Raw genomic sequence first — 27,199 nt, forward strand, 5'->3', positions numbered from 1 at the left:
ATGTTAGCAAAATTAGTCTTGTAGCTTCAGGGCAAAAGTACAGAAGAAAACTTAAAAAATCAGACTGTAATGAATCCCACAGTGAGCTGAAGTGAGCAGCGTGTGCTGGCTGAAGAACGAATGTTGGCCCACAGCAGAAATGACAGACGCAGAGCTTCAATTGAACAAAGCTTTCTGAATGAAAGACGAGCGAGGAGAATGTAAAGCATGCGTTTGATCCCTGAGCTGCTCTCAAACATGTTTTGCAGAAGAACTGCAGCGGCTGTCCAGAGAGACGAATGAGATCACTTTGAAAAAACAGCATCTATTTATCGTTCAGACCCAACAGTGCCAACCCGGTACTCTACCTGCAGGTTTACAAGGCACATTTCCACTGCAGGGGATCAGGAACCTTCTCCAGAACTCAAGAACTTTAGGCATGTTTCCATCAGAGAAACCAGGATGGATTTTAACTTTTGGTTTATAGTTCCAGAAAACTTTAGTTCCTGCTCCACTGCTGGAGATCAGGAGCTCTAGGCAGGTTTCCGCTAAGGGAACCAGGATGGATTAAAATGTTTAGTTTGTAATTCCAGAAAGCATTTTAGTTCCTGCTCCACTGCTGGAAATCACTAACCTTTTCCAGAATTCAGGAACTTGAGGCATGTTTCCATCACAGGAACCAGGCCTGATTTTAATTTCTGGGTTGAAATTCCAGAAAAAAATTTTTTAGTTCCTGCTCTAGCTTAGGAAATCAGGAACCTTTCCAGAAGTTAGGAACTTTAGGCCTGTTTCCACCAGAGTAACCAGGGTGAATATTAATTTTTGGTTTGTAGTTCCAGAAAACTTTAGTTCCCCCTCCAGAGTAGGTACTTATTCTGAGGAGCAGGAACTTCCAGAGTGGAATATTGCTCATAAGTTAAAAACAACAAACCCTGCTATTTGTGTTTTATAACTTGTTATTACTAACATTTGTTTTACATCAAGAGCAGCATGATGTAACTAACAAAGCAAGACATAAATCTCAGCCTCCTCTGTGTTTATTGTCTTGCCATACTTTTGCGGCTAACTGGATGTTTATTTTATAGTCAGTGTATTTGCCGTTGGTGGAGATGCAGCACAGGAACTTATTTGCCTGGAATTGTGTTGCTCTCTTTCGCGTTTGGTTTGGGCAAATGGTTTAAAAGAGGAGTAAGAGATAAAGGAGAAGATAAGAGCTCCTACCTGTCTTGCCTCCTTGGTCCCCTCGGTCCCCTTTCTCTCCTTTGGGTCCTCGTTCTCCTCTCTGGCCTGAAAGAGACAAAACAGTTGTATTAGTCTTCTAGTAAATTCTAATGTGTACTGGATTATTAGAAAAGAAACGTGAGCCAACACACCCATAACGCACCCTGTCTAACGCGGTCATTATTAGAGATAAATTGCTGCCTTTCATTTAGAACTTCCCTCTTGGAAAAAGGTTCCTCACGGGTTCTTCGGATGGTTAACAGTTCCAGCCTTTCAGATCTACCTTTCAGGTTCTATTTAGCAACTTCTGCAATGGAAACCCTCTGCTGAAGTGTTCTTCACAGTAACTTCAAAGGTTCCTCAAGAGGAACAATCCAAAGAACCTTAGACATTTCCCTCCATCCCCCCTGCCTCCCCAAAGAATGCAGATTTCTCTTGCCTACATTCCTCTTAAGTAAGACTTCTTTCGTGCTCAGTTTTTTTTTTCCCCCTCAACTGTCAGCATGTTTTACATTTAATCCTGTATGCAATTGTTTTGTTTTTTTTTTTGGACACAGCGGAACTTCCAAGGCTGAAATTCACAGGGTCATGGCAAGGATTTTTTTTTTTTTTAAAAACAAAGCTTTTGACCAATCTGATCACATGTTTGGGGCCAAGCAATAGAACAACCATGGAGGACAAAGTGTCGGCAAAAAATTACTAGGTTGTGAGCCAATATGAGGAAATTTACAACATGACAATCGAAAATATTTGTCAATGTTGCACGGTAACATTAAAGAACATCTTGTCTGTTTTGGGTAAGTTCACCAACATCCCGCTTTAACTGTAGCGGCGTACACTCAAGTCTCACATTGAGCTCAAATTTTCTTTTCCTCCAGAGCTACGATGAAAGCAAACAAGTTGTTATGGCTACAGTGTGGATGTCACGTGAGCTGCCTTTTATTTTCTTCTTTCATATCAGCACAAAAGTTGCTCCGGCCAATGCATTTTCTGTTTAAAAAAAAAAGAGAGAGAGATTGGTGGTTGGTAGGAAAGTATCGAATTCCAGATGAAACAGGATTTGATGCCAAATATGGATGATTTAATGCACATAAAGGTGAGTCATGGCTAGAATGAAATGTCCTACCTGTAACCAGCCACATTTAAGGTTTATTGTATTTGGAATTTGGGCCAATACGACTCAAATGCAACTAGCCATATCTAACGCTGGTGCCAGTTTTTTGGTTGAAAATGGCTCAGCTGTGAGTTCTGGTCCATATCATATCTGAGATGTGTTTTAGCAGTCAGACTCGGATGATTTCATCGCTGTCATTCCATGATTTGCTATATGGAATGTTCATACCAACCATGCGATTAATGTTAAATAACGAACTATATAGCAGTAAAATGAAAGAACCCGCCCAACCTCCCCCCTCCCTTCTGAATCAAAATGGCGGACGTTGATTAAGCATAGCCAGTATGTCTGAGTTTCTCTGAAGCGGTGACTCCAGGCCCAGCGTGGTCCTGTCTCTCTCTGAGTTTGAGTTGGCCTGGCTTTATCAGAGCTTTATCACGGAGAGAGGTCAACACACTCACTTGAGGAAGAACAGAACGCATCATGCTAATGTTACAGAGAGATAAAAGCGTCTTTAAGTAGCTAATACATGTAGACAAGCTCATGGAGAAAAAGGAATGCGCTTCATGAAATGTTAATCTAATAAACATTCCTCGCTAAGTCAAAAGTCTTAAGATCATAAGATAACGTCATGCAGAAATGTGAATCTCTTTCAGATCTCTGGACCAACTTCAATCTACATTCTAGTGAAAGTTCTTTACTTGGATAGCTGATAACATGTCCAGAACTGATATGCTTGTGTAAAGAAAATAGTGGACGCTGTCCAAAGTAGACTAATTAAGCTAGATTCAGAGTTTATACACATTTCATGTACGTAGGACTAACAGCATTACCACAAAAACGGTGTGTTGTAATGTGTGCTGTCCAAAAATCTCACTGACAGGAACCAAAAAGTGCCAGATATTCAGTAGTTTTACTACCCTGAAGCACGTCCATGTCATCCCCTCTTCTGCACAGCAGCCAGTTTGTTTTTGTGAATGATTTGGTCTTGTTAGCATTCAGAAGCCACGCTTTGTCTTGTTTCCGACTACACTACATACTGTATATTTGCTACATTAAGAAAATGAGAGAGATCTATATTTAGTAGTTATACTATTTTAGCAACCGTCAACTAGCCTGAAAGAGTAGCTAGGCTATCACCACTGTGATGAAAAATGTAGTCAGTGAAACTAGCTAGCGTAAAGATCTCTAGCAAACAAGTCCATGTTAATATAAAAAGAAATGGTGTTTATCAGCACTACTCTGTGACTTGGTTAATATGTCAGGAATAAAACACTTTCGGTCATGCTGTTATAGGAAAATAATCAACAACAGGGTGGTTTGATGGAGCAGAGTTACAGTTTCCACACCAAAGCTGATTATTTTCCTATAATAGCATGGCCTGAAGTGTTTTATTCCTCTTACACACACAAAAAAAAAAATTGCCAATGATTACAATACTTCATTTGTTAAAGAATGACATTATACTTTTTATCTGTTTATAGTTACATTTAATGTTGTGGAACATTCGTGAAACAAGTTAGTTCCTGTTCTCACTTACTTTATAGCAGCTATAAACGGACGGTCCCTCACCAGCCTGTCTTTTTTCTCTCTCTTGAAGTTAATACAACAAACAACGCAGCTTTTCGTGTTACCGAGAAACCGCGAAGACTCTCCTGTGGTGGAAAACTTAAAGCTACAGATTTACCTCTGACTGTCACTGGAGACTCCTTCCATAAATGTCAAATAAACATTTACTTACAGAAAACTTCACAGTATCAACAATTAAACCCGTTTTTAAATCTGTTTGAGCGACGCTCTGGCATACAAGTCCCTGTGTATGAGCTGTTACTATGGAAACGATAACGTATTAGAACGAGCGCAGTGAGATGCACCACTGTCAGAGCTGCCGTTATAGAAAATTCATTCTGACCAATCAGTACTTGCAAGTTATTATGTTGGGGTTGTAGCGTTGCTGCCACTTTGCTACTGGGAACTGTAGTTGGTAAATCTAGCTAGCTAAAAACAAGATCCGAGAAACTGATAGTCTCGAATAAGGTCAGTTATTCTGGTTACAGCTGAGGCTTGCTGTTTTACTCGAGCTGTAGTGCTGTCCTCACAGCTCCAGGTGGGTTTGGGAGGGAAAGCATGCAGGCAGGATTAGAAATAACCTCCACACGGCTGTCTGTGGTTTATAATGGGCACAGAGAGACAGCGGGAGAGAGGTTTGAGTAGGTGGTTTGGGTGGAACACATTATTATGAGAATAATACAGATGTTTGGTGTGCTATAAGAGGCAGGAAGCTTTCTAATCTAAGCGAGGATGATGATACCTTCCCGCTCCCCACACGCATCCGTCTCCTGCTTCAAATCTCACAGCACACCAAAGTAAGCACAGGCTGTTTGCGTTTCACACCCCGCACCCAAAACCACAGAGGACTTCAAAAGCACTTTTCAGCACCAGGATACGGAGAATCAAAGACTTTCCGTGTTACACAAATTGACTTTTTCATGGTTAGGAGGTAGGGAATGACGGATTAAATACACACTTGTACCATGCAATGCTATTTCCATGGTGTGTAGTGAGAGTCCACTCTGCTTTCTGCCACAGAGATAGTGATACTTATAGTCAGGCATATTGTAAGGTTCGCTTCCAACCTGAAGTTTTTAGTTTAAAACTATAGTATTTTGAAAGGCAGGATTATTTGTCTGATGTCTGGTGTGTGATGACCTGATGATCTTACGGTGAATTTTCTTGGTAAAGCCATTATTATTTTTTTTTAGTTCATAAACCTGAACATGGGGTCTAATTGTTGCTTTTTTTTTGTTAATCAGATCTTGATTAGCTTGTTTTGCTTCTTGTACAGTGTGGGTTTGGGGGAAAAAAATTCAGCAGGATGTTATCTGATCACCTGGGTGGTATAACTCCGGGACAGCTTTAAATTGAAGTCATTTCCAGAACTTTCACATTCTTGTTATTTATCCCGTGGTGTAGTTCTGAGTGGTCGGGTTTTGGCTCAGAGCGAACTCATTTTGTTTTTCGATTCCGGAGTTTAATGAAAAGCAGCGAGTGTGAAAGCCACTGGCTCTGTTCTCCACTCAGGCATGAGATCGAGCGCACAGCCAGGTTCAGCTGGCTGAAACACACATTCGAACAAATCCAGTGTCCCACTGATGAAAACCTGCCTAAATAGAGCCATTTTGTTAAATTGGGTTCAATTAAGACTTTTAATTTAATTGCTGTTCCTGTTTAAATCCATCACACAGCTGTGTACAAAACAGGCTTTACAGTCTGTACAAAGAAGTTCCAAATTAAATACGTTTAGGAAGCTACAGAGCTTTACTTATCCAAAAAAACCCATGAGGAACTCTGTAAAGTGGAAATGGTAGAGGCTCTGTCCTGATTTAGATTTATCATCAGATGAAATACAGATTGGTGTAACTGTTACTGAGGAGGTTGTTTGTCTTCGCTGTAGATTTGGAGGCAGAAGATCAGGAGAATTTGAGCTGCTTGTGAGACTTGACTGTATGCAGCTACGGTTAAAGTGGGACTGTTATTTTTAGTTACATTGAAACAATGAAATAGACAATAAAATATTTTCTATTTAAAATGTCAAACATCAGTCACTCACAAGACTCATTTTTTCACTGGCACTTTGTGCTCCATGTTTGTTTTCTCATCTACCTTTTGTTTGCTTTGTTTGCGTCAATCTCATTGGTCAGGATGTAAGAAAAATAAAATGAATTTTTATAAATTTTGAAAACTTTGAAAGATTCATTGACTCACTTTCTGACTCATTCGCTCACTCACTGAATCACTCTCTGACTGACTCTTTCACTCAATGACTCATAACTCATGAACTAAATCACTCAGTGACTCTGTGATTCACTCACTCAATGATCCGCCTATCAATGACTCACTCACTCACTCAATGACTCAATGACTTACTTTGACTGACTCACTGAAAGAATCACTCCTCAATCACCCAGTGACTCACTCACTCACTCGGTCTCACCCTCTCTGTGACTCATCCAGTGACTCACGCAGAGACTCACACAATGACTCGGTGAATCACTACTCATTCCTGTACATTAGTTGGCAGTATACACTAAAACACGTACCATTAATCTATTCATCATCTCTGAGCAAGGCAAGAGTAGCATGGAGCTCACTCACTGACTCACTCACTGACTGACTCACTGAGACTCGCGCAATGACTCACTCACTCACTCACTGACTCACTGAGACTCGCGCAATGACTCACTGACTCACTCACTGACTCACTCACTGACTCACTCACTGACTCACTCACTGACTCACTCACTGACTCACTCACTGACTCACTCACTGACTCACTCACTGAGACTCGCGCAATGACTCACTGACTCACTCATGTACATTAGGTGGCAGTATGCACAAAAGTGCAGACCATCAATCCATTTATCTCTGAAGTGAGGAGAAGCATGGACCTGTGTGTGTGTGAGGGAGTGTGTGAGGGAGTGTGTGAGGGAGTGTGTGAGGGTGTGTGAGGGTGTGTGAGGGTGTGTGAGGGTGTGTGAGGGTGTGTGAGGGTGTCGCCTTTTACCTTTGGGTCCCATTGGTCCAGTGTCTCCTTTCTCCCCATTTTGGCCATCGACACCACTAAGTCCTTGTGAGCCCTGGATGCCTTTTTCTCCTGGTATACCTGAAAACACACACACACAGTTTCAGCTTTTACTTTCCTCAGTTCTGAACAAGAGAATGGGGCTTCAATTTAAATAAATGGAAATATCTGTCCTTATCAGGTTTGGGAGGATTGCACTGTGTGTGTGTGTGTGTGTGTGTGTGTGTGTGTGTGTGTGTGTGTGTGTGTGTGTGTGTGTGTGTGTGTGTGTTTCATGCTGTGATGCAGGCCAGACCATCCAACACCATTCCAGAACAGTCTGTATAGCATCCACATATCATTATATGATAGTGAGGACACGAGAGGTCTGAAGTGTATGTGTGTGTGTGTGTGTCTGTGTGTGTGTGTGTGAGACATTTGGGTCTGAGCAATGATCTATAAGCTAATAACTTTAGAGTATCTTCACTGCTTTCCCAATTAAATGCAGAAAAAGAGGCTGTATGCACAGGAGGGAGTCTCAATTCTGAGAGGAAAATATGTAAAGACTGGAGAAGCTCCATCATTACTGAACACACTCTGTCACACACTTCACTAAAAAATGAAGCACTGCTTTTTTCCGCTTTGAGAACATTTCTCTCTCTCTGTGTGTCTGTGTGTGTGTGTGTGTGTGTGTGTTATACCTCTAAAGCCCGTCAGGCCAGGGATTCCAGCAGGCCCTAAAGGCCCCACGTCTCCCTTCTCACCTTTTGGTCCTGGTGGGCCTGTAAAATCGAGAACAAAACATTTAGCTAAAACACCAAAACAAGCCTATTTTTTTCTTTTCATGTACTTATTTTTAAATGGGAAAAAAAAACTCAGCTCACTAATGTGGTTAATGAATGAGTACTGGTAAGATGGATGGATGGAAGGATATACAGTATGGATGGGGAATCCATGGAATTATTGATTGATGGAAGGAAGGAATGAGGGAATTGGTGGATATACAATATGGATGGATGGATCTATGGTTGGTTGGATATACAGGATGGATGGATGGATGGATGGATGGAGGGATGGATGGATAGATAGATAGATAGAGATAGATAAGGGTGTGCTACAACATAAAACACAACTTGTTTCACAGATGTTCCACAACAGTAAGTGTAACTATAAATGGATAAAATGTATGTTGTGTCGTTCTTTAATTAAAAAAAAAAAAAAAAAAAAAAAAAAAAAAGTGTAGTTGTTGGCAAATTGCTGTGATATAAGAGGAATAAACCACAGGACAAGCTGTTTTTGGAAAATAGTCAACTTTGTGGCTTCATGTCATGCCACACCATATTACTGTTGATTTTTTTTCCTATAACAGCATGTCCTGAAGTGTTTTATTCCTTTCTTTTAAACCTCAGCGTAACTGAAAACTCCCAGAGCCCATCAAACTTTGTCTTGACTAACACCATCAGGCCACACAGATATGATTTGAGATTATGGATGACGCGGCGCAGAGCTCTCCTGCACACTTATAGCACTCCTGTGGTCCGGTTATCATGGCCGGCCAATGTTTTTGTTACGCTTGGCTTTCAGTGCTCCGCTGTGCTCTTTCTGCAGAGCCGTGCTGGCAGAGACCGACACATTCACTCACTCGCTCGAGCACGAGAGGGGGGAAAGTTTTCCGATCCCTCACGATGTTTCTCTCTTCTGCTCCCCAGATACAACGCGCAGACGTGAAGCTCAAACCTGGGCCTCGGATCTCTGATGAAGAGTTTTTGTTACAGGTCTGGTTTATATGATCAAGCGTGATGAAGGAACTTTCAGCAGAGAGTGAGAGAGTTTTTTTCAGGACTGGAGGTTCTGCGATGGTTTGTGTTCTCGCTATCTGCTCTGTCGAGTCATTAATCTACTACACCGAGCCAGATGTACTCCACAGTCGAGTGCTGTCAGGAGGGTGTTAGTGGAAGATCCATTTTACTGTTGATTTGTGAGCCATTGTGTGGTTTCCTTAATGACTGGGTGGAGGATTTGGTTAGGGATTTGTCAGTAAAAAAATGTCTGTTTCAGTGGACACTGGGAGTTCAAAACATTCCCATGTATAGGCGTGAGCTGGTACAGAAACATCTGGACTTTACACTGTTACACTGCTAAAGAACCCCAAATCATAGTATTTTCTGTAATGAATAATAAATTGCTTTCCACAAAAATGTCATTAAAGGCTACATGTTACGTTCTATTTAAGAAATCCGGACTATTAATATGCAATTTGGACAAAAAAAAAAAAAAATCCTAAACGTGTCCTCGCCCTTACCCTCCCCTCAATAAGACACTGCTCCATGGTTTATATCTGTACACTGGAATATGATTGGCTTATATATTTTATGACACAGTAACATTTGTAAATGCCACAATCTTACATGCTTCACTCCCTTTGCCTCTATAACTGCCCCAAACTCTAGGTATTTGGATCTTCTCCATTTTCACTGAAGGTCATGGCAAATCCTTGACTTGGATTTTTTGGATCTTTTCTATTTTTCTATTGATTTGACCATTTTTTTGATTGCTGCCTTATTGCATATTTAAATTCTTCTCTCTTTCTTTTAAAGCTAAATTGTAAAATAGACATCCATGTTCCCTTTTCTCCACCCAGAAACCATGAGGAAAGTAAACTTTTGCACTGAATTGTATTATAAAATACACTTGTCAGTTTTTAGTTACTAGATCAGTGGAGTTATAAAGACGCACCACTGTGCTGTTACGTATCCTTTCCTCTTACCTTCGATGATGGTGATGTTCTTCAGGGCCATGGAGTGCTCCCAGTCTTTGAGCCTCAGGTCCTCAGTGATGACGTTGAGAATCTCGAGCTCGTTCCTCATCTGCTCCTCCAGATGGATCTGCATGATCTTGGCACTCCTGGCGTCCTGGGTTACGTTGCCCAGCTGCACCTGAAGCAGCTCCATCTGCAGCCACTGGGTGCTGACGTGGCTGCTGAGCGAGTGGTTGATGGAGCCCATGGTCCAGTCCACCTCGTCCAATTTCTGGCGAAGGATGTCCACTCGACCCACCGTCTCACGCAGTGCAGCATCCTGACTGTGGATGGAGGCGGTGGCTCGGGCCAGAGCTGCTCCTAGAGCGCTGCTGTTTCTCCGGCTACTTCCCACCTGCTCCTCCATCTGGGCCATAGAGCCCGTGGCATGTTCGCTAAACGCCTGCAGATCGCGGATGTCCCGCTCCAGACCCTGCACCAGGCGTCCTGTGAAGAATACAAGAGCGTTATTCATCGCTCAAGGATTAAAGACCTCACTATTGGTTCAGATGGACTAGCAGTCAGTCACTACCATGGCAGAAAATACCCGAGTAGCTGTAGTTTGTTACTGAAATTAAAACGAGAATATCTAAAACTATTTTAAAACTTTTTTTTTTTTGTATATACTGTTGTACTGGTGTCCATAACACTAAGGGGCGGGTACAAAAGGCTCTGAAACTCCACTTTTGATTTCACGAGCTGAGCTGCTGCAAAAATAATTGACAAGCCAGAGCAAGATGAGCATCCATACTGATAGCTTACTAAGTTATTCTGTAAGAACAAAATATCAGCTTACATGAAATCATGTTGAGGTAGGTTAATGTCACGTTTGGTCAATTTGCTAGCTGGCTTTGCCACCTCTGCATTCATTAATTAAGGATTAGCAGCTAATTATGCACTTGACATTAAATCCATCCAGTGAGTCATATTGTGCAGCTCTGATTCCTAAGCATGATGATTAGCTGATGATAAATTTGCATTTCAGCACATGGTAAACATTGTGCTTCTGTGGGGTTTTTTTGTGTTTTTTTCCCTATTCCGCGTTTGGGTTGTACCTAGCTGCCTCAGCTCTTCGCTGTGGTTGTGGAAGAGGCGCTCCAGCTTCCAGATGTTCTCCAGCAGGTCGCTTTGGGAAGGCAGCTGGCCGAGAGACTCCTGCAGAGCTTCAGAGCGATCTCCCAGACGCGTCACATTCTCCAGAAGAGCCTCCTGCTTCTCCGATGACGCCTGGGACCTGGAAACTGAGAAGAACAGAACACAAACACACACACACATACACACACATCAGGCTTTGTGGTCATTAATGAGCTGTGTTTGTCAGATCGATCATGCGGGAGAGCAAGCAGGCGAGATACAATAATAAAAACACATTCAGTTTCAAAGCAAATTACTACTAAGTGTGTAATACTACTAAGTATGGTTTATTGACAAAGAAATTGACATGTCTATCAGGAAACATGCGCTTTAGAGATACATTACATGACGTGATGAAGTGGGTGGAGCTTTTCTTTAAAGTTGCTAAGTTTGCTAAGAGATAATGCAGTGGTTTGAGTCGACAAAATCAACTTTTTTTATGTTGAGGTGTAATACTTTATTACTACAGTGTAAGAGAAGAACAATTTATTTAAAAAAAAAAAACTGAAATAGTCTTGTCTTATCTTCAGTAAGTGCTTTATACTTTCAGGGTTGCAGTGGATCAATTCTAAGCGAACTAGATCAGAAAACTAAAAACTGTGTTGTACAAGTCATACAGACAATTTTGTTTAATCATTTTTCTGATTTTTTGGATAAACTGCATCTGTAGCATGTTTTCTCTGAGACTCTACTAATAAAAATATCAAAAAGCAACTTAAGAGTGTTTATTTGACGGTGTGTGTTCACTCCCGACCACCTAAGCATCTTTGTAGAAGGTTTTGGCTCCGCCCACTTTATAATCACTTTACATCATAAAGTACATCACTGAGAAGCTTGTTTCCTGATTATATAAATGTCGATTTGTGTGTTATTATGACATGTATGCGAGTTTCTTTTATAAACCTTACAAACCACACTCGCTAGTGAGAAAATAGATGAAATCACATCTATTTTTAAACCTGTTTTCCTCAAAACCTCAGTTTTTTTTCTTTGTTCAGAACCAAAAACCTCAGTTTCTAGGCAACATGCATTGATAAAATTTTACAAGCTTGTTGCTATTGTTAGTGAGAAGCTTATTACAGAAGAATTTCTCAAAATAAATATTGGATTTAGGTTCGATTTTATACTGAAAATTGCATCAAAATCTAAAAAAAAAAATTTTTTTTTTAGATAATATTACTATGATGTTGCAACAAACATTTCTGTAAAAGTCTGTGCAGTGTGTACTCAGTCAAATAAACATTTTAATTCCAGCATGACCCAAAAAGTCTATTTTTTTTTTTATTTAATTGTGTAATAAATTCGAAGCCTCATTTGCACAAATATGTTCAAATATAAAAAGTACTAGTAAGAATCAGCAATTCAAAACTTAGCAAATATTTAATAGACATACTAATGTGTGTCTTGCTCAAGTGGCTAAAAAATGTTTCTTTTCAAGAGATGAAAGAATGAAGTGTGAAAAACGTGTGTAAATTACTGATGTTTAAAGTTTGCCTTTAAAAAAATTGCATTTTTTTAGCATTAAAATATCATGCAGTTTTCACCTTTAATGTGTGCAACATGTACAGTGTTGAGTCAGAGTGTACTGTACTGATCTACAGCGCGCGTATACACACACACACACACACACACACACACACACACACACACCCACCTTGTTCTCACTCATCAAGATTTAGTGCACAACATGACTAAACGGGGTTTTTTAATGAGCATCAATCAAGCTGAGAATTAAAGAGATTGAAACAGGTTCCAGGTGCGTTGTGCTAACGTTCTCCAGCAGGAGTTCTGTAGCTCAGGCTGAGAGGGAAGGCGTTTAGGCTGTTAGTGTGGAGTCGCTCAGTAACACAGGGCTGTTGGAATGAGACGAGGTTTGTAAGTTAATACGCTCCGAGTCCAGGTGATGTAATAGTGCCTCAGTCTTCTGAGACGCGGCCGTCATGTCACTCTCACACACACACACTCTACACATACACCATACACACACACATACACACTCTACACATACGCCATACACACACACATACACACTCTACACATACACCATACACACACACATACACACTCTACACATACACCATACACACTCACATACACTGTACACATACACACACTACATATATCCCATACACACTCACATACACTGTACACATACACCATACACACTCGTATACACACTCTACACATACACCATACACACTCACATACACACTCTACACATACACCATACACACTCGTATACACACTCTACACATACACCATACACCCTCGTATACACACTCTACACATACACCATACACACTCGTATACACACTCGTATACACACTCGTATACACACTCGTATACACACTCTACACATACACCATACACACTCACATACACACTCTACACATACACCATACACACTCGTATACACACTCGTATACACACTCGTATACACACTCGTATACACACTCGTATACACACTCGTATACACACTCGTATACACACTCGTATACACACTCTACACATACACCATACACACTCGTATACACACTCTACACATACACCATACACATACACCATACACACTCTACACATACACACTCTACACATACACACTCTACACATACACACTCTACACATACACACTCTACACATACACACTCTACACATACACCATACACACACTACATATATGCCATACACACTCACATACACTGTACACATACACCATACACACTCACATACACACTCTACACATACACCATACACACTCACATACACACTCTACACATACACCATACACACTCACATACACACACTACATATATGCCATACACACTCACATACACATACAACATACACACTCACATACACACTCTACACATACACCACATATATGCCATACACACTCACATACACACTCTATACATACACCATACACACTCACATACACACTGTACATATACACCGTACACACTCACATACACCGTACACACTCACATACACCGTACACACTCACATACACCGTACACACTCACATACACCGTACACACTCTACACGTGCACCATACGCACACTACACATACACCATACACACTCACATATACTCTGTACAAGTACACACACTGTACACACTGTACACTCACATATGCACTCTGTACACATACATACTTCACATACGCACCTCACGTATGCATTCTGTACGCGCACACACACTACTCGCGCACGCACTCATGGCCTCTGTATGTGCAGCATTTTTGCTGTGCACGTGTGCATTAAAGATGAACACATGATCTGCAGGAACTTTTGCAGGAACTCAAGAGTTTCTAACAGAGGAACCGGACTGATTTCAGTTCCTCAGACATGCTTTTGAGAATTACTGGGATGGAGTTGGTTGTAACACACCTGCCAGCCTTAATGCCTTTTGAGTAGGAGCTCCGCATTTTAACATCAGAATACAAGTTATCACTGAAAAACACGCCGGTCTTCCCCATCTGTTAATGACATCTATTAGGCATGCTCTGAAATTAGTCACTTTTAATTTTATTTAATTAATTCAGTTCAACGCTAAGCCTCTGTCTTTCAAGTATGAGAAGACAAATATAATTCATAATCAGATAAATTGCTGTTAATCCAAAATAATCTGTTCTACAGTGAAGCCAAGCGTGAACATTCATCAGAAAAACACAGAATGGTATGAAGAAGTGAGACTCGAGGCTGGGGCGGATTTCCTTCAGCTGATTACACAGAGTGAATCGATCTCCACTTGGGTTGATGTACTGTATTTCTACCCATCTGTAACATTTCATCAGCAGTGACTGAGGGTGTAATAAACATGAACGAGGAAACTGATGGGAAGGAAAATTGATTTTCACCCTCTGTTTCAATATCCTGATCAGCCGTCAGTGCAGATTTTGTTGAAATTCATCAATCGTCTTCAGAACAACACGCAAAACAATTGTAATTGCATCTCACGAGGTTTGAAAGCTGAGAATGCTCATTCCAATGATGTGATGCACAGAACTGTGGGAAAGTTGTTTTCATGACGAGAACATCGTGAGCATCTCAGCTTATGAGAGCGTTATTAATCAGAATTTGGAGCTTATACAGTTTGACTTTGACCAGAGCATGAAATCTGGCAAACACTGAAGCCAAAACCACAAAAGCCCTGTAACAGATGGATGCGATCTCACAGGAGTAAATTAAACTGGGAAGAATGTTCTGCTCAGGAACTCTGGAGCTCCGTTCAGGAACGAATGCAGTGATGGCAAACGTTCTCTCGTCTCTCAGTAGCCAATCACGTCGCTCCTCCGGAGACACGCTGGAAAACTAGCCTTGATGACAGATACTGTATGTACACTCACCACACCACATCACACCACATCACACCACATCACACCACATCACACCACATCACACCACATCACACCACATCACGCACACAATATGGCTGAATATTTCTAAACATACAGCAGATTTCCTTTGATTTTTTACAAATGACGTGATTTTATCTGTTTTGTTTTTCTTTTTTTCTTTAAACTAACACTTGGGAGGAGTGCACTTTAGGGAGAAAGCCAACTTTTTTTTTTTTCAGCCAAGTGCATTTTAATTTATTTTCAAGAAAACTCTGAAACTAGTCGGCCCACTGGACACCATTAACCTCAAACATTTCACATTCCAGTGACTATGTCCAACTCCAAAAATCTCACTGCTATTAAAAAAAAAAATGTAGCCAGATAAGTGTAGATACTTCAGTATTTAAGGAATAAATCACACTGTGTCATGCAGTTATAGGGAAATAACCAACGACAGGGTGGCGTGATGACGCAGAGTTACTGTTCCCACCCTGCAGTTGATTATTTTCCTATAACAGCATGTCCTGAAGTGCTTTATTCCTTTCAAATGCTAGCAATTACACATTTTTTACTTAAAGAAAACAATTTTTATCCATTTATAGGTACTTTCAATGTTGCGGAACATCCAAGAAACAAGTTAGTTTTTTTTTTTTATATATATATATATATATATATATATATATAAATAAATGCAACAAGTTCTTTTACCTTTAACAGCTATAAACAGTCGTTCCCTCACCAGCATCTCTTTTTTTGTTTCTCCTATTAAAATTTTTTTTTTTTTTTTAAATGTGATTAAGAGATTTGAACCTGTTATAGACCAATTTTTTTTTTTTTTTTTGCTAACATACAAGAGGTGCAGTTTTAAAACAGCAGTGTGTGTTTTCTGTGTGTTGTGCACATTAGAGGAAGACAAACAGAAAGAATGTAGAAAGCTGCTTGTTTGTGACTGGTTCGAGATTCCAGCAGATTCCTTTCTGAACTGAATGCTGCAAAATGGCTCTCTGTCCAAGAGCAGATCTCACTAGAATGTGTTTCTATTACTGTCCCATTCATACGTTTCTCCAAACTGTCAAACTGCAGCACAACTACAGGACAAGCTGTCTTTACAGCAGAGCCCCAGAGAGAGAGAGAGAGAGAGAGAGAGAGAGAGAGAGAGAGAGAGAGAGAGAGAGAGAAGTAATGCAGCACACATGCTCCATGTGTGTGGGGAAAACACGAGCCCGCTGTGAGTCATTTGTTCTCAAACTGCTCTCCTTCCACACAGGGACTGAGCCAGTTCTCTCTGGATGTTCTCTGTAACATGAACCCCTCTCTCACCCTCAAACACACACATACACACACACAAACACCCGTCACATCACCTTCTCATGTATTATTCTATGTGTCATGAATTTACACTGAGAAATAAGAACAAATGTAGTGCGATACACAACAGTGTAAACTATCAGCATCTCTTTTCGCTCATGTGAGCTTTTTGGGAACTTCACAGGAAAGAACAGGCAACTTGTAGCTTGATGGGAAATAAAGTGTACTTGCAGATACAATCAGAGGAAATCAGTGCAGGCTTTATCCAGCTCTGATTAAAAGAAACATTAAGTGACGTAATTCTAGCTAACGATTCGTCTCGGACACTCAGCGCAGTTAAATGTCCTCGCACTGAACGCTTCATCAGATCTTTAATTACAAATAACAGAATTAACATCCTGGTGATCAATCCTCCTGACACAGCCTCCACTAAGCTGTCCAATCAGGTACTAGAGAGGCAGGAGGGGAGGGGCTTGTAGAAAGTAAAGGTAAAGAGGTCTGGAGAAAGCTGCACTGTTAGAAAAAAGCCGAACGGTGAATACATGAAGAATAAAACACTCGGGGTGGTGCTGTGTAGGAAAACAATCAGCAATGGCGTGATGTGATACAGCTGATCTGATGCGAAGTGATGTTACTGTTACCACTCTGAAGTTGATTAATTTTTCAATAACAGCAAGTGTTTTATTCCTCTTATACCACAGATATTTACCTACGCTAACAAATTCTTACTTATTTATGAACGACACGTCATACTTTTTATCCATCTATAGTTACATTTAAAAACCAAGTTAGTTCCTGTTCTCACTTACGTTATAGCAGCAGTCGTTTCTTCACCAACCTCTCTTTTTTTTTTTCTTACAAAGCTGATAAGACGAAAACAAACAAACAAACAAACAAAAAACACAAAATATCATGTTCCTGAGAAACCGCAATCCTGTCCTGAAGATGTCGGAAAACTTAAACTTACAGCTTTATATCTGACTGTTAGAAAGCGCTGACACTGGAGACTCCTTCTGTAAATGTTTTATTACTTATTCCTAACAAACCTGTCAAGTACACACACACACACACACACACACACACACACACACACACACACACACACACACACACACACACACACACTTAGAACTACGTTTTATGTATGAATATTTTAATATAACATCAATATATAGTGTACATTTAAGGATTAAGCCACAGCATGTGATTTGAAACACTGTTTTACTCTCTCACTCTCTCTCTCTCTCTTTTTAAAATCCCAGTCTCATTCTTCAGATTGTTGAACTCTGCTCTTACAGGGCCACTGTGTTTCCTGTACTCGGACATTCCTGATTCGCTTAATTAAAGGGGCGATAATTATTTCCTGTGTTGTACTTCCTCTCTCTTGTTCTTCTGAGCGCTCTCTATTACATCCTCATTTTCCTTTTTGTTGTTAGCACGTCCTGCATCCTCACCACCGTGCATCATGGGTCATGTAGAATCAACCGTTTATACCCACTTAGCAGATTATAAAGTAATGTTTGATCTCCTAAACGCCAACCATGAAAGCTTCCAGAATTTTTTTTCCCCCAATCAGCATGCACTGGTTTCAAGTTTTAAGACTTACAGGGAGTAGGATTGTGATATTAAAAACAAAATGAAGACAGGAGGACTGTCTTGTTGTCCTTTAAAGGACTTTTCCATGTTTGCTGTAAAGCACACTAAAGCAAGAGACTGCTCCAGATGGACACACTGCAGTTAGAATGATTAATGTGTGAGCTCATTAGCAATGATTGAAACTGGAGATGTATCTTTATCCCTAACTGTCCTAGCTCGGCCTCATGTGGTTGGCATTTCTACGTCGTAGGAGTGCCAGAGGCAACAGGATGCAACAACAAAGTGACTGTTTTTTGCCCAAAAATCATAGTTACAGTCCTTATCAGGGGTGAAGGAACAGGCAGACGGTAAAAGCACGGGCAAATTCAAAATGATATCCAATAATAATAGCAGGGCAGATGTTAAAAACATCAAACAGTAGGACTCGAGTAGGAAACATGGTGAAGAAAATGGGGAAGGGAACGGAGAAACGAGGGAACCTCAGCCGTGTCTCAATTAACATCCCATGTCCTAATACTGAAAGCTATTTCCTACACACTTACCTACAATCCGGGGAAATTACGATTAAAAAAAAGCATGTGATGTAAACAACAATATCAGAGTTCAATGCTAACCAATAATGTTTGCTGTATTTGTATTTTAATTTTTTTCTTGCAATTAAATGTGCAGTAACTTAACTAAATGTTTAAAAGTATTTACACAATCTTCCTTTAGTCCAAATGCATTCAAACAGTACCCATAAATGGATAAAAAGAAACTGTAAGCTTACAGCTACAAATTTAAATCTAATTTGCAGCTAATTGTAGCTATTTTATAAAACAATTAGTTTCCCGGTCCACTGATCTGATTGGTCGAGCGGTGTTCTAAGAGAGCTTATATTTAGTAGAACTGCACTGGGATGTTTCACTGTGTGTATCACTCCTCTTTTCACTGTTCACAAAATTCCAATTCCTAGTTCGAAACTGTTACTACAGTAAAGTTAGCGATATCATCAGTGGACATGGCAAACGATAATTTTTTAACGTGAATGTGCAAATCTATGTGAACTAGCTAGCCAGCTAGCTAACGTTCTATATAGTGAGTGTGGTTTAGCTATATTGTGTCTGAAATGTCACTTACTCAATATTAATTTCTTATTTATAGAAGTGATAAAAGCAACATCACCCTCGCAATCATGCGGTTATACTGAATATCAGCTTAGCTACGCCGCTCAGCCTGAGGTTCCCGAATCACAGCCGTGCCGATATTCAGTACAAACACACGCTTGTTTGTGCGATGTTGCTTAAATCATACACATCATGTCCTGATTTCTGCTACAACTCCGTCTTCAAGCTTTGCAGGCTCTAGAGAATGTCTGTGAAATGGCACAAATATCCTAAACCACTTCAACAAGGCTGAAGAACTGGATGCGGTTTGAGGTGGATGTTTACACAAAAGATTTGGGGTCAGATAGATTTCCATTACTTCTTAGCTACGTTACCGCATAGCTAATTTCACACACCCAGCATGTCTGGGCTGATCGGCTACATATAAGGGGAAAATTGTTCATGTTGTTTTTTTGAGTTTGTCTGCTACAAGCCCTGCAGAGACACGTTTAAAAGGTGGGTTAATTTATTTAATGGAGGTAAATAAATAAGTAAATAAATAAATACACCACCACCTCCATTTTCAGGGGACAATCAAGACTTAAATATATAAAGCTACTTTATATATAAGTAATTTTCATTTTTTCCTGGAGACACGGGTCTGACAGTGGGCTCCTGAGATCCCTAGAAGTCTGTGAAGCATAGCCAGGGGTTTGTGATTTATTTATTTCTTTTGACATTTTGTTACAGTGGTGGAAATCACAGCCCACTTTAGGGGTCCAAGCACTGAAGGATTTCATTCAACTTGAAAACAAAGACAGAAAAAGTAACGGAAAATGATGCGAATACTTGGATTACATTCATAAAATAAGTCAGGACTGACATGGTCTATGATCATATTTTTTTAAACCGTTAAAGGGGTCCCTGGCTGCTCTAGAGTTGCATCACTGCCTGGTTTTTGCAGATGATTTCCCAGTTTTTTTTATGAATGGAAAACCAAGTGAATGAATACAACAGTGAGAACAGCTGAGTTGTCCTCAGGAGGTGTCCAGTGTTTACACGCGAGCAGCTGTACCATCTTCACAGCTGAAGCACATATCATTTAGCCGCTGGAGAATAATCACCCAGTCGCATAAATGTAATTTGTCATGCGTGCCTCAGCTGTCAGCCCATGGTCGTCTTTCTCTGAAAAGCTAAAGCATGTCATCTTCTACTTGAACCACTTCAGTCTTGGAACATTTTCTGCTGAGTCCAGTTCCTGTGAGACGGCGTGAGCTTGAACCCAAGAGTGATATCCAGAATAATATTTAATAGGCTGTTATATGATCCCTCATTAAACTTTGTTGGCAGTGACCTGCACTGAACAACAGACCAAAACACTGGATGTTTATCAGATTCTCAAAGAGCGAACGGTTTAAATCTCACACATGCAGTGATGTTTATGCTCCAGAAAGAGTTATGAAAAACACATGCTAGCTTTAACAAAGAAAACATTGGAAATCGGTCAAATTCCCGCAAGTGACAAACTACAAGTCAATTTCTAGTGTGAAAGTAGTGTTACGTCCAACACCGTTACTCATTTAAGGGCAAAATGCAGGCTGTTAGTGAAGAATGAAATGCCTAAATTCAATTCAATTTCATTTCAATTTTATTTGTATAGCACTTTTAACAATGGAGATTGTCACAAAGCAGCTTTACAGAAATAAATGGATTCAAAATATATTGTAAATATGTGAATTTATCCCTAATGAGCGAGCCAGAGGTGACAGTAGAAAGGAAATACTCCCCGAGACAATATGAGGAAGAAACCTTGAGAGGAACCAGGCTCAAAAGAGAACACATGCTCATCTGGGTCCAACGGATTGTGCAATTATAAATAAATAAATCCCTTCTATTATTGTGTACTATATGGACAAATAGTACAAATGTGCAACTAGTAAATTCATCAGAGTTTTCGCAAGAAATCCGATTGGTTAAAATCTATCCACTGTCCACTGATGGAGTCCTGAGTCCTGAGTGCAGCCCCAAAGGCAACACATCAATCACAGTCCCAAGCCACCACAGTACAACTAAACGGCACAGCAATCATAGAATCACCTTTATACCGTGTGCATCTTTCTTTCTGCACTGTTCTTGCGAAAATAAACGAATATTAATAAGACTAGTGCATGACTGACTGCTAGTATTGGGTGTCAAAGTCATAATGGTGAGATTAGAAACCTCACGCTGCACATCTGTGTGTATGTCAGGATGACACACTCGCTCCATGAACACTTCCAAAGTATCTGAGCCCCGGCGCTCACTTATCCAGCGTTCTTATATATCTCATCATTATGACAGTAATAAAACAAAACCGCTCACTAATTCCCCTCGTGCCTAATCCGCCGGTCATCTGGGTTTCATTAGGAACGGCAGAGACCTGCAGAGAAGCAGATTTATCGATCATGTGACACCTGAGGAAGCCATTACACACGTCATTCTCCATTCGTCATCTTCGTACTATCTCTACTGTCATCTGTTTTTGTTTGTCCGACCTGCAGCCAGCACATCTTGTGACCGTGAGCCAAAGTCACTGCTGCTCAATCTCAGCCTGGTTTACGCCTCGGACATTTACAGCGATGTTTACACGAAACGGTGTCGTGCTCTCTTGACCTCTAGAGGGCAGCCGTGGGTGACATCATGACCTGCAGGTCAGCTCATATCCACCTGGTTTCCAACTTCCTGGTTTTCTAAGGTATGTAGAAATCGTATTACTGGTGAGACGAGCCAATTGTTGGAATTCCAAGTTGTCGATGCGTCTGTGTATGATGTGCAGTTTGAAAACAGGCTGATGGGAAGCGGATACTATGATCCACTGACATTCTAATCACAGGTACATTGCATGCATCTAGAGAACATTACGAGACTGATGGATGTTGAATGGTAAATTTAGGGAAATCTCACCGTTAAAGATGATGATCTTGATGAAATCCATCATCATCAACAGACTAATGCGATTCAAGCTGTTTCTCCAATTCTAAGACACTCTGAATAAATAAAATATAGTAACCAAGTACTGTATCACTGTGAGGGTTAAACCTTGCTCAATAAAACGCACTATACAACTTATTCCTCGAGACCAAATCAATCTCAGGTCAAGTGTTCAGAAGAGTGGAAACTAGCCCTTTTGATGTTCCATGTCAACTCTCCTTCAAATATCTGTCTTTTCATATGAATAGCAAAATTCTCTAGAGAAGGATTCATACTTCAGGTTCATAATTCATCAGAGTCTCACATCTTTTCCTCCAAGAGCAGGTTTTGTAGACTCTAAAATCTTGTCTGAGCTTGAAGAAGTGCAAACTAGGCAACTAAAATGTACCCTTCATGTCTGTTACATTAACCTTCTAAAAGCAGAAAGATCGTAGCTAGTCCTGCGAGATAAAATGCTACTTTTACATCCATTACATCACAGGAAAACGTTCTCGTCTGTACTGGACCTCAGTTACTGCTGCCTGCTCCAGCTAGCTTTTATAACACTACTTTAATCTGTTATTGTAGTTATCATTAATATAGCTCCCTAATCTAAAATTTGCACAGAAATGTCTTTTCAATGCATAATCAGGAAATAATATTAGTTTCTGACTTGTTGCTGAGCTTTTATACTTTCACCATGGTGCAAGAAAGTGGTCAATAATGATAATGTTCTAAACACAACTTCCTTTTTGTAGTCAACAGTTAGGCCACAGACATTAAGTTCTATCTAGTTAGCTAGTTAGATCATGCTAGCTAACATTATTATGACTGTGCATGTGGGGAATATGAATATCTGATGAGGATGGAAACTCGGCATTAGACCAGCTACTGGACGTGAAAAAAAATAAAATGGTGCACGGTTTATTTTATAGCATAAGCTTCCTTAATGATTCTCAGCTAATTGTCAAGTCATTGCTCATGAAAGATTTGTTAGAGCATGAAAAAAAAACACTGTAATTGCTTTTGACACCGTTGACACAGCAGGTGTAGAGTGTAACACAACTGCTATCTGGAAATCCTCACAGCTGCACTCATATCATCTGGGTTATGGTCCTATTAAACAACAGCTATAAACAGGAACACCATCAATCAGCACACACTACGCGCGCACACACACACACACACACACACACACACACGGGCTACTTTCGCTGACCGTTAAACAGGCCCCGGCTAAGAGGAACTTCCACTGTTCCTCAGTCAGGCATATGGTTTACACATGAACTCAACTGTCCTATGAGGTCTGAAAACATGGATGTGTATACACTACTGTCCGCTGTCATGCTAACTTTAAATATGCATTATAAAGATATAACCTGACCCCATAATCTCTCCACAAAAATGCTTAGAATAAACTATCCATGGTTGAAGTGTACTTAAGTAAATATAAGAGATGTGCAATTTGTGAGCATGTTAAACAAGACATATACTACAGACATTTTGTCTATGAAACTAAAGGGGACCAAACATTCCTTAAGACAAATATGTAAGAAAACTGGGGCCAGAGCACAGGGTCAGCCATGAGACTCAAGGGCACAACAGTGGAAGCTTGGTGGTGCTGGGGGTTGAACCCCCAACCTTCTGATCAGGAACCCAGAGCCTTAACCACTGAGCCACCACTGACGATGTTGGATAAACATCTCCTCAAAGGAAACGTCACCATGTTAATGATTTTGTGTTTTGTTATTTGGAACGGCATTTTTATCAGAGCTGCTGTCCTGGAAAATTAAATCAACACCTTCTGACCAATCAGAATTGAGAATTCAACGGCACTGTGGTATGTTAGTTATTAAGTAAAACATTACACTTGACTGCCTCCTGTTCCTATTGATGACTCACCTTTGACTTGTTATTCCAATTCAACATCACAAACATTCAACACAGCTTTATTTCAGCGCCGCTCAAGCCAGAGCAGAACTCCCACCAACCGGACAGCTGGAATAATAAACCGAACTAAAGTCTGATGTCATTTGGACTCATGCTTGTGGACCAGCTTTCACTGGCTTCATCATTATGTGTTAGAGTAGCATGTCAAAATATTGACCACAAGGTACGGCGTGTTTTGGCCAAAACTGGTATAATTTCAGCTTGTCCAAAATTAAAAAAAAAAAAAAAAAATGGGCTTGTGAGACTGCTATACTGAATTAGCTTCAGGTTCTGGCTTTAGTTTCTTACTTTCTCAGGAGGGTGCTTGGGTGATTTTTTGTTCCTGGCAGCTGTACATAGATGATGCAGGGTTGGCCTAGCAACTCCAAACTGCACTGACCCAAACAAAGGGTCTACCATCTGTCCAAATGTCACACTGCCATGTGATACAGTCAAGGTAAATGAGAAAGTCTGGAAAACACGGACACCAAGAAAGAGGTGCATGCAAAAGAACTTTATGTACTGTATGCACTTTGTTACATGCATACACTGAGAATTTAAAATCAAAATTGCGCAGACCAGACGTAACCTGAACTTAAGCGCATTGTTCTTGTGCGATATTAGCACCGCTGGCTAACAGTTTGAAGTAGCCACAATATGTCGCACTTAAATTGAATGTTTTACAATTTCCAAAATGTCTCCTTCATATATCATGATATTAATATGATATCATTTTAATTTTTAAATTATATCTTGCTTTTATGTTACATCTAACTACATTTGACATCATAGAAAAAACACTATTTCCTTTATCAATATGCATTTTCTATCCCTCAGGTTTTCCTTGTTTAACGGCAAGTGCGTGTGTTAAAGGTGGTGGTCTAGAAGTTGACGTTGTAAGATTTTTCTTAAGCAGTAGCATCTGAGATGTTTTTCAATAAAAGAAGCAAAGAAGAAGCTTTACTGTCATTGTAATGAAATTTCATTGTACACATTACAATGACAATAAAGCTTCTTTTTCTAATGAAAAATGCCATTCCATCAACTTAAGCAGGTTCATAACCCAACTCTGAATACCCAGAACTTTCCCCATATAAACAATGAAATGAAATAGGGACTTTATGCCCAAGTCTCGCTCTTGCCTCAGTGGATAATCTCACATGCATACTGTTGATTTGTACACAAGACCTGCTGCTAGAAGACTGCCTTGTGCTGCTAACTGACCATCCTTTCAACACATTCAGTAATGTTCATCTTTACTCTACACAGTTGTAATGTAGTGATGATTTATTATCCCACTCTTCAATGTCTCCCAGAAATGGATGGGTTTCTTTTTGAGTCTGGTTCCTCTCAAGTTCCCCACCCCTCCAATTCCATCTCGGAGTTTTTTTCCCTCACCACCGTCACCTCTGGCCTGCTCATTAGGGATCTAAACTTACATCTGGATTTCTGTAAAGCTGCTTTGGGACAATGTCTTTTGTTCAAGTAAATCGGAGTTGAAATTGAACTTTCATGGCCATCTATTTGGAACAAAAACTCCTTCCTGTTTCCTGACTAACCTTTACCCACCATTTAAACAAAAACAACAACAACAAAAAAAAAGCCCCAAGCATTTTGAGATTGACTGCTTATTTATAAAATCAGACAAAGATAGACAACGTTTAAGGTGGACAGGACGTGGGATTCTGTTGCAGTGTGACAATAGACAATGTCTGGCTTCAAGGCTGACCACACGCTGGTCTATAATTGGCTATTGAGACTCCATACTCACTGAAAGGGCCTCAATCGGGTCAAGGATGAGAGGCTCCATGTTGGACATGGGAAGACACCTGCTTGAGCATTAGGGAATTCAGAAATACCTCAACTCTGTGGTTTTGGAATAATAACTATTCAAACCCTCTTCTCCTCTGCTGTGATATATGCAGATGCATTCTTACTCCATTTCCCTCAAGAGATATTACGCTAAATCATGTCACTATAATTTCCCCAAACTGTCTGTAATAGCTCAATAGCAATTCAATAACACCACATGACTCGCAATCATGTCGAGCACAGTCCAACAGGCCTGGGAAATCACTTTCACACACAACCGAGGTATCATGATGGTGTTGACGTCTGCATGTTGTTGTCTAGACAATAAAAATCCGTTTTTGTGTCAGTGATATTTCTCCCAAACTCTCACTAGGCACTAGTGTGCTGACTGATTTGCTAAAAAATCTTTTAGAAAGAATGATCGAATGTACCAACCACTCAAATATTTCTTCATGCTGTGTTTTCATAGTAATGGAGTAATATTATTTCATAGCTGGAATTCTCTATTGTGGCTGGGACACAAACACACCACTTCCCATGAGGCTTTGGATAGTCTGTTATGCTAAATTTAAAACAGAGAAAGCATTCATGGACTCAATAAATTGGCCCACTTTTTTCAATTACAACCGGCTGTCTCAGGAGGTCCCCTCCTGCTGAGAGGAGACGTAATCCTTGCTCTGGTGGAGGAAGATGTCCGACTCGGGAATCTGACTTCTCCATTGAGTCTAGCTATTCGACCGGAAAGAAATGCAGTTGAAGTAGATTTGACGTGCGACGTCAAGAAGAATAGGTTCCGCTCTTGTGAGTCTCCAGTCTTTAAGAATGAGGTTCAACATGTTGAGCATCACTTCAACTCAAATTCTGGCATACCATGACTCAAGATGGCGCAAGTTCTTAACGGCTACTTGGGTGGTTAAATTCATATCCGTTCATTACGTCAGGGAGAAAGGCCACAAAGGTCAAGACCAATTAGCAGTTGGGATGTTAATTACCATGCTCTTTAACTCTGTCTAAACGTGATGACTTCTGACTGTGCTTTTCATGGTGCAACTGGTCCCACTGAGTTCCCAAAAAACAGCCTTGGGCTAATGAGGTCTGGACAATGGAGGCTTGATGGGGTGCAAACACTCATTATGGAGGCGGCATACAACAACGGGGAGCACTGACCAAATGTTTAAGCTCAGGGTTCCTGCAGGGTTTCCGAGCAACCGCTGTTTGGACAAGCACTTGAGACTGGCTTGGGGCCCTCGATTCAGATTCTCAACCCCACTGAATGTGTGCTCAACAAAGTGAGACATTGCTCTGGCAGATGTGAGGATTGACTTTGCTATCCGTGAGCTTTGCGTGGAAGAACTGCAGGACAAAAATAGCTGT

At 40.4% G+C, this 27,199-nt stretch overlaps 1 protein-coding gene across 1 annotated transcript in view; it reads right to left on the bottom strand.

Moving 5' to 3' along the window:
* scara5 (scavenger receptor class A, member 5 (putative)) overlaps positions 1-27,199 on the bottom strand; it is a 62,828-nt gene that overhangs the window by 16,255 nt on the left and 19,374 nt on the right. The window contains exons 4-8 of the mRNA XM_026917639.3: positions 10,728-10,913; positions 9,643-10,119; positions 7,577-7,657; positions 6,879-6,977; positions 1,201-1,266 (exon numbers count right to left, since the gene is read on the bottom strand). Coding sequence (XP_026773440.3) covers positions 1,201-1,266; positions 6,879-6,977; positions 7,577-7,657; positions 9,643-10,119; positions 10,728-10,913 — 909 coding nt within the window. The remainder of the gene's footprint in view (positions 1-1,200; positions 1,267-6,878; positions 6,978-7,576; positions 7,658-9,642; positions 10,120-10,727; positions 10,914-27,199) is intronic.

This window comes from Pangasianodon hypophthalmus, chromosome 30 (genome assembly GCF_027358585.1).
Source record: "Pangasianodon hypophthalmus isolate fPanHyp1 chromosome 30, fPanHyp1.pri, whole genome shotgun sequence".
NCBI classification, from domain to species: Eukaryota; Metazoa; Chordata; class Actinopteri; order Siluriformes; family Pangasiidae; genus Pangasianodon; species Pangasianodon hypophthalmus.